Source organism: Palaemon carinicauda, chromosome 9 (genome assembly GCF_036898095.1).
Source record: "Palaemon carinicauda isolate YSFRI2023 chromosome 9, ASM3689809v2, whole genome shotgun sequence".
Taxonomy (NCBI): Eukaryota; Metazoa; Arthropoda; class Malacostraca; order Decapoda; family Palaemonidae; genus Palaemon; species Palaemon carinicauda.
In genome coordinates this window covers 113,709,383-113,718,736 of record NC_090733.1, presented here as the reverse complement: position 1 = coordinate 113,718,736, position 9,354 = coordinate 113,709,383, and the positions used below count along the sequence as shown (strand labels likewise).

General features: G+C 34.8%; 1 protein-coding gene across 4 annotated transcripts in view; it reads left to right on the top strand.

Annotated features, from left to right (window-relative positions):
* Positions 1-8,229, top strand: part of LOC137647056 (asparagine--tRNA ligase, cytoplasmic-like) — an 18,381-nt gene extending 10,152 nt beyond the window's left edge. For all 4 annotated transcript variants that reach the window (XM_068380214.1, XM_068380216.1, XM_068380215.1 and 1 more), the window contains 5 exons: positions 31-188; positions 561-713; positions 3,665-3,861; positions 6,043-6,631; positions 7,221-8,229. In XM_068380214.1, the coding sequence (XP_068236315.1) occupies positions 31-188; positions 561-713; positions 3,665-3,861; positions 6,043-6,631; positions 7,221-7,352 (1,229 nt within the window). In that variant the 3' untranslated portion in view covers positions 7,353-8,229. The remainder of the gene's footprint in view (positions 1-30; positions 189-560; positions 714-3,664; positions 3,862-6,042; positions 6,632-7,220) is intronic.
* The last annotated feature ends 1,125 nt before the right edge of the window (positions 8,230-9,354 follow it).

Genomic DNA, 9,354 nt, shown 5'->3' with positions numbered 1-9,354 from the left:
ATGTGCAGCATTTTGTTTATATTTCCTCAGGTAAGAACATGATGTTTTTAGTGCTTCGTGACGGAACAGGATACTTACAGACTGTTTTAAGTGACAAGCTCTGTCAAACATACGAGGCTGTCATCCTGAACACAGAGAGTACTGTTTTGCTTTATGGCACCTTACAAGAGGTTCCAGAAGGGAAAGAGGTAAGAATTTAGAGTAATTTTTTCAGGTCAGCTTTTAAAGTAATAGATTTTTTTCTCATTTTTTTAATTAAGTTTTTGATAAATCTTTCTGAAGTAGTACTGAGAGTTGACATTAGTTGGAATGTACACGAATCATGATATATTTCAGAAATATAAAGATTTATTTGTTTTGAAGACAATAGTAGTGTCAGGCTAACATCATAAGCCTTGTTTAATCTCCAAGAAAATAACATATTTATACAATTGGGAAACATTTTAGGTGTCTTTTGATACGAGTCTTTCAATATCATATAGGGTCAGTTACGTCTTTCTTCATAGAACTTGTTCAAATTTTCAAATTTTACTATAAAACTTGGTATGAATCTTCCAAAGGCACCTGGTGGTCATGAAATGCAAGTGGATTATTGGAAGTTAATTGGAGAGTCGCCAGCAGGAGGAGCTGAAGCTGAAATAAACAAGCTCTCCAACCCTGATGTTCAACTTGACAAGAGGCATCTTATGATTCGTGGAGAAAACTGCTCAAAGGTGAGAGGAAATTTTGGTGAAAGTTATCATAAAGAAATTTTTATATGTTGTAATTATTCTGATGTACAGCCGAGGTGTACAGTAGAAGTGTCATTGAAGATGTCCAAGGTGTCAAAGTACAGTTTGAGCTGTGATCAAGTGTTACGGCCTTGAGCCAGCCCCTGTTGGTCTTCCGATTTCACTGTGTGACTTCTTCTAAGATAAGGAAGTAGAAAGGGACCTTTTCACACCACCTCTCTTAGGAAGGGTGGATGGTTTATGACCCCACGGGAAGGGAGCCATAGCCTTCTATTTCAGTTCATCTGGAGATGATGCATGAGGCTTTGACTGTGTTGTGGCCTTGAGTCTCGGTTCCTTGTTGACTTCCGACTATGTCACTTCCTCATCTAATCTGTCACTTCTTCAAAGTTGAAGAGGGCTTGTCAGCTGTAGTCTCAGGAAAGGGCTTCTTTGACACCACATCCCTTAGGAGGGGTGGGCAGCTCCCGAGAGGATCCCAACCTCATTGGGAGGGAGCTACCCTGTTTTTTATTTTCCCCGATGCCAACTTTCACAGCTTTAAGCTAGAAACTGGGCTCAAGTCCACTACTGCTACCTTGGGAGTCAAGTGCGACTGTTTACGGTTTTGTGTTTAGGCCTCTTGGTGCAGATGCAGGGTCGTGACCCAGTGACATGCCCTTGAGCCTTGATGCCCCTCACTACCCCGGTAGCTAAGTGGGACTTACGGTTATGCGTTTAGCCCCCTTGACTAATACACTAAGCCAGAATCCTCGGTAGCAGTTACAGGCCTCGGCCTCACAGTGGCTTGGTTCTTAGCTACCTCAGTAACCAAGTGGGACAAGTCCGACTTTACATCGGTCATCCTTAAATATTTAATGGAAAAATCAAATTCGCTTTAAACCATTTTACGCAATGTTTCATCAGTCTTGAAGTTAAACTATTACGACGAAAGATAACCCGAAAAGGATTCTTTTTGTAAAATTAGTAAATACAGTTAATAAACATATATTTTAAAAATACTGTAGTAGTTATATTTATCACATAAACAGAAAATAACTATTACGACGAAAGATAACCCGAAAAGGATTCTATTTGTAAAATTAGTAAATACAATTAATGTACATATATTTTGAAAATACTGTAGTAGTTATATATATCACATTAACAGAAAATAACTATTACGACAAAAGAGAACCCGAAAAGGATTCTATTTGTAAAATTAGTAAATACAGTTAATATACATATATTTTGAAAATACTGTAGTAGTTATATTTATCACATAAACAGAAAATATGAAGACTAGCGTGCTACGAAGGGAAACATAAGCTACCTTTGACAAATTTCTTTACATCTCGATGCCATTCAGTACTGTACTGGTTGAAGCGTGTCACTTTATCTTGACCTAAGTGCTGTTGGTTTTGTTACTTTAAGTCAAACCACTAATGTAGTGAGTGTTTGTTAAGAGTATGATAGCTTGATGCTTAATATTGGACTGTTCAAGATAAAATGTTACACTGCTGTAAATACAATGTAATCATTGTATTAGGTACCAAACTGAATTTCTCAGTTGTAGTGAAAGGTATGGGGTATATTTGCATGTTTTATATTAATGTACTTTAAATGTTTGGTATGACTTATGTCTGTCTGAATATTATATAGTACATTACAATTAACTCTATTATTGGTACATGTATATGTTTAGTTTTTAAAGAAGGCATATGTCATAAACAAACAGATAAGGGGCCTTGGTAACATTTAAAAAAATTTTGCTTATCATTGTCTTATAGAGAAGGGGACAGCTGAAAGACGTTAGATAATTTTGTAAATGGTGAAATGCTTGAATGTTGAGGAATGAAATTGAAAGTGACATTTTAGGATGATTATGATTTGATGTGCTTAAAAAACATGCCTGTATATTTAGGTTATATATGCCAGCTGGCAAGACCAGCAAAAAAAAAAAAAAAAAAAAGTGGCATCCTATCAGATTGGCGCACTGGAAAGTGGGTTTATTGCATACACAGTGGCTGTGCCACAATACAGTACAGTAATCTGTTTCCAGTCCGCTAAATTGAGAGGGTCCATGAGTAGGGTGACCTCAACCCAGCCATCCATAACCACAGCAACATGTAGGTGGTACATCATGTGAGCCTGAAAAATGTGGCGAACGCCCTTCACAGCTTCGCATGAGACCAGTTAGGCATGTTGCCTTGTAGTAACTTATTCGGTTATTTTTTATGCCAGTCAAATTGTTTTACAGTACTATACACTTGCCTCTAAAAACTATATATTTGTCATGTTATTTGAGAGACTAGTGTATGAGTATGTAATATGTGTACTATATCCAAATATCCGAATCTAGATATACTAAGTCATCAATATTTAATGTTACAATGTAAGAGCTGAAAAGGAAGATAGGTATTACGGCATGCATGCTAACTTTGTGTACTGTATCTGTATAATAGGGGTTCATGTGTTAATACAGAATACTACTGTAATTAGAAAAGTTTTTTGAACCGTAATATTTTATGCATTCCCTCTCCCTCTCTACCTTAAATTTTATTGAAATACTATACTGTGCAGTGCATAACACTATACTTGACATAAAATTTATTAACATAGGTATTGTATCCAGATTTTATAACATGGTAGCAGGTTGTAAGTACGCATGTACATTTTAGTGTACCGTATAGGGACATTTGTCACTTTTGATGGCAAAAATCCAAGCAACAACAAAAATTGCCTATTGTCACTTCTCCAGGAACGAGTTAGTGACGTAGGGCAAGGTATGACTATAATCCTAATATAACTTCGCCTTATGAATTTCCAAATTAGAGCCATGTTGAGTGTTTTGAAAAACAAAGTAAGAAATTCAAATCAATTATACAAGAGTAGTATGTTTCAATTAAAGAACTGAAGTGCTTTGTTTTTAGTTATATTTTGTTATTTACCAGGTGCTGAGATTGCGATCTATCTTGATGAAGGCCTTCGTGGATCACTACACTGACAGAGGGTATGAGTGGGTGTCTCCCCCAACGATGGTTCAGACACAGTGTGAGGGTGGTTCTACTCTCTTTGATTTCAACTTCTTTGGAGAGAAAGCTTATCTAACGCAATCAAGTCAACTATATTTGGAAACTTGTCTTCCAAGGTAAATAGTGTACATATTTAATCTTGTCGATAGATTTGATGTTTGTATTGATCTGAAATAATGCACTGTATGTTTAATCAAGATTGCAGTAAATTTATTAATTTACAGTATTTTTATATTATTTTTGAAAATTCTTTAAGAAGCTATTCAAGAAGCTTGAATTAGTTGTTTTGTATTATTTTTTAGTTAGTGTTCATGACGGTTACATTCCATGAGTGCTTTGAATCTTTTTAAGTTTTCCCCTAGATCTCATTTTGCTTAATGGATATTTTGTTTAATTCAATATTTTGAAAGACTGGGCATGTTCAATATGTATTAATGTTAATATTGCGGAGTATTGAAGTAAGTATACATTAGTTTAAATAGTTATGGTTTTTCAAAGTTTTCTCACTAAAACACTTGTGGTCTTATACTGTATAGGGACAGTTGAAGCATACAGGTTTCATTAAAGCCTTCTTTTCCTGCAAACTAGTCTAAAAAAGTGCACGAATATCTATATTCAACTTATTGCAGTTCAAGGGGAATTAATTAGCTGAACAACATTATGCTGTAATCATCATAATTCCGAAGGGAAATTCCTTTACTGTATTTTGCCGTTCAGCCATTGAATGGAACAATATTAGTTAGGATATTGAAACTCGCATAATTGAACAGATCTTTGCAAATACTGTACACAAACTCGCATAATTGAACAGATCTTTGCAAATACTGTACACTATTTTGAATACCATATACAGTACTACTGGCGGAAACTTCTATTAACAAAGTTACAGATTTGAAAAAAAAAATTCCCGTTTTGATTCATTGTCAGCGCATACTACAGAAGCCTCCGTTCACGCGGTACTTCAGAAAAACACTGATAGATAATGCTTCCTTGCTAAGTTGCTTGTTCGAACAGAATAAAGGCCCAACGTTTTATTTTGTAAACATCTTGGTTATTTGTTTTAAGTATTGTAATTTACAATTTAATTATAGCGCTTGTTTTATTTATTATGTTGATTATTACTGTTATGGTAGAATTACGGTAAAAATATATTTGATAGATTTAGTCTGATTATGGGAAATGGAAGCCAAGTCCATGTTTGAGCACAGGGTGAGGCACAAAACTAAAATTTCCATTGAACTCACCCCTTTGTTAAACCATGAGCATAGCTAGCTAAGGCTAAGCAAAAACTAGTTGGTACTACAGTATATGATTGATTAGGTAATTAAATCAACACCAAAATACTGGTATTAGGTAATCAAATCAACACCAAAATACTAGTACACGGGGCTAACGTGCGTAGCGAAACAGGTCCGGTTGCCAGAAAGAGGAGCAGTAAAATTATTAAAATGCAAGTGTAGCAAGCTATGGCTGAGCAAAAACCAGTTGGAACTATGTGATTAATTAGATAATTAAATTATCGGCAAAGTACTACCACACGGGGCTAACGCACGTAGAGAAACATGATCCACTTGCCAGTACAGAGGAGTAGTAAAATTATGTGGAAGAACAAACACCAGACAGATAACAAGATTGAAAATTTTTTTTTTTTTTTTTTTTTTTTTTTTTTTTTTTTTTTTTTTTTTTTTTTTTTTCGTTTAGAAGCGCTTAAACAACAGCTCTAGTTTTGATCGTATTTCATTACTTATTACTGGGTTTTGATTACAGTAACTCTGTTTTATTATTAAGGTTTTATGATTATTATCAGAAAGGTAAAAAGTTTAATAAAGTTCATTTAAATACACAATTAGATTGGTACATGGTATATATTCCAGTGTTTTGAATGTTATTGATGATGATACTCGACGGCAGAGCTATAATTTTTTAGTTATGGTAGTCGACACACCATAACTCAAAAACTATGTATTTCTGCCAAGAACTATTATAAAAAACATTCAATACACCCCTAAAATACACTAAACAGCAATCTTATTTTCTACCAACAATTTATTGCACCATGCTATATCTTTACCTATTTTGCTAGGAGTAACAGAATTTCAAAATTAAAATTTCTTACTGGATATTCAGATAGTTTTTTCACTTTACATACATTTTGGTAAAATTTTATGCAGCTCTGCTTTATTGATTGTGATCTAACGTAATTTATTTTTAAGGAAAATAAAAGCTTGTTTGTATGATGCTCATGTATGTTAATATATAAAGTGGAAATTAAATAAAAATTTTTTTTTTTTTTTCAGCTTTGGGGATGTGTTTTGTATTGAACAGTCTTATAGAGCTGAACAGAGTCGAACTCGACGCCATCTTGCTTCGTATACACACGTAGAAGCAGAGTGTCCTTTCATATCTTTTGATGATCTTTTAGACCGACTTGAAGATTTAGTTTGTGATGTTGTCGACAGAGTACTGAAGCATCCGCAGGGATCCCAAATTATGAAAGATTTACACCCCGAGTTTGTTAAGCCGGAGAGGCCGTTTTTACGTATGCCGTATGCAGATGCAATCAAGTATTTGAAAGAACACAACATAACCAAAGAAGATGGCACTTTTTACGAACATGGAGAAGACATCCCTGAAATGCCTGAAAGGAAGATGACAGATCAGATAGGGAGACCTATACTATTGAACAGATTCCCTGCAGGTATAAAGGCATTTTATATGGCCAGATGTCAGGATGACCGATCCCTCACAGAATCCGTCGACTTGCTAATGCCAGGTGTGGGTGAAATTGTGGGAGGATCAATGAGGATGTATGACTACGATGAGTTGATGAATGCTTACAAAGAAAATGAACTTGATCCCAAGCCTTATTACTGGTACACTGATCAGGTAAGGCAAATTGTTTGAGTGAATTAGAATCACTAAAGATAACATGTATTAACCCTTTTACCCCCAATGGACGTACTGGTACGTTTCACAAAACTCATCCCTTTACCCCCATGGACGTACCGGTACGTCCTTGCAAAAAACTGCTAATTACATTTTTTTTGCACATTTTTGATAACTTTATGAGAAACTTCAGGCATTTTCCAAAATAATGCGACAAACCTGACCTCTCTATGACGAAAATTAAGGCTGTTAGCTCAATTTAAAAAAATATATTGCAAAATGTGCTTGAAAAAAAAAACGCCTGGGGGTAAAGGGTTGGAAAGTTCCAAATAGCGTTGGGGGTAAAAGGGTTAAAGTATTGTTTGAATACACATGGATAGTTTTTATGGGTAGAAAGTAGGTTTGATAAGATACCCATTCTTTTGAATTTAGGTCCTAAACTAATTTTTCCACTTAATTCTTAAAACTATTTAATTTTCTTAGAATTATGAGACTTGAGATAGAATAGAGTAAGGATTGTTAAATATTTTGTAGTATATTCTTAAACGGATCATGATTATTTATTTGATTAATTTTTACCCCTTTTCAGCGACTTTATGGAACCTGCCCCCATGGAGGTTATGGTCTTGGTCTGGAGCGGTTCTTATGTTGGTTGGCAAATCGTTATCACATCAGAGAAGCAACACTATACCCTAGATTTGTTGGGCGATGTACACCTTAGATTTAATATTTAAAATTTTATACACTGGGCCAAATTGGACTTCCCACATTCTGTTTGCTCCTTAAGTTTTGTTACAAAATCAGTAAGGTGGTGCAAATACTGCTATGCTGGCATCAACCTGTCATGTCCCAAGAGGTAAGTAGAGGAAAGTAGCTCATGGAGAAGCAGGTCTCTCTCTCAGATTTTTTTTGTTTGAACCGAGAAACATTTGCCTTGCTGAGCTTCCACTCTGCATTAGTCATAAATTACACAGAGCAACTATTGAAGTTAGAATACATTGAGTCCTTGCACCTGTAAGTAAGGGGGAGATAAAGATCTTGATAAAACAGGCAAAACTACAGCTGTGAATTTTCAGGTTTCTTTCAGTGGTTTATTATATCTAAAACCATGCCTGACTGAAAACAATGAATCTGATGCAGTATTAACAAACTTAAAGAAATGAAACTACATGTTTGATTGAGATGTACCTCATTACAAATGATTCACATTGTAGTAATGTTGTCCTTTATTCAAAGTCAACTCCTGGCTTTTTAATAAATAACCTCATGACCCAGTTGGAGAATGCACTGTAGAATAATTCTGACAATTACATGTGTTCTAACTGTGTAGTTTTCAGCAAAAAATACAGAGTTTTTCAAATTAATCTATAAAACTAGATTTTATCAAAATCTTCCCCCCGCCATTTTTAGTGTACCCAAATTTTTAATTGTTAGAGTTGTCATTTATTGAATTACATCTAAAGTTTTCATTAAGAACAAATGCTTATCTCCAGAATGGAGGCAAGTTGGTGTGGTTAAATTATTTATTGAGAATAAAACTTGTTTGAAGGAAACTTGAGGAGCAAGTAGATTTTATAAAATATATTGTAAAAACTGCATTTTATTGTCATGAATTTCCTTTAATGTTCAAATTTTGAAAAGGCGAGTGTGCAAGGTTAGAGAGAAGGTTACCACAGTATATTCTATGATTAATTGATTAGTAAAAACAAAAATTATGTGCTGTACAAAGTATTTTGTTCATTACAAACCCAATTAATCATGAGATACATGAATCTCAATTTGGGAAGGATGATAGAGACTGAAAAGAAGGCAATATTGAGGTAAGAATTTACCATAAGATCATAAAATTGGCTGCATTTTGGCAAAGTAGAATGAAAAAAAATTATAGAGAAGCACGATCAAGGTACGAGTAGTGCAGATCTGGCAAAAATGTACAACATCCATGGTTTATACAATTCTCAAGAAAAGAGAAGGAATCAAAGCAATTGATAGCAGTTATCAGAATACAATTATTGAGAACATAATTTATGAAAAAGCCAAGTTATTTTATGCTTAACCTTGTTAAAAAGCTTCCAGGTATGTCAGCAGTCAGAGAAAAAGACATAACAGTATTTAAAGTGAGCTGTGCCAGGTTTGGAAACCTCGAAAAGAACGTCATCCAAAGCGTGCAATATGTTGAGGCTGTAAGCTCTTGTTAAAGTAGCAGAGGTATTCATTTTAGAATATAAAAGTTCATGGATTATGAGTTTTACATGCTGTAGAGACTGTTCAACTGCAATCTGTTTTTTGGAAGAATATGTTCAGGAGTACCTTCATTACTGCAAAAGAAAATACAATTTCCAGTCACAAGCCCTTGAAAGACCATCCAACCATGGTGTATCACTCGGAGAATTCACGTCTTGAAAAAGTACAGTGTGCAGAGGAAGCAACTAAAAGATCCATAGAGGTAAAAAAAACAAGGGTTGGGTGACTTATTTTGTTTTTGGAATGGGTCAATGAGGTTTTTAGTCCTGAGATCAAAATTGTACTTCATGGAGAACTCACTCTAAGCCCTATTGCTTAAGAACAATGTTCCTGTCCATCCTCCATCCATTAAAGAGGGCCTAATGGAAAGAATTTAAACCCATCCAAACAAAGTTCCTGCTTCCTAACTTGAACTCGTGGATCAGCAGATAATTTCAAAATTCAAGAAGCTTTATACACGCAATGCTCCAAGAACACTG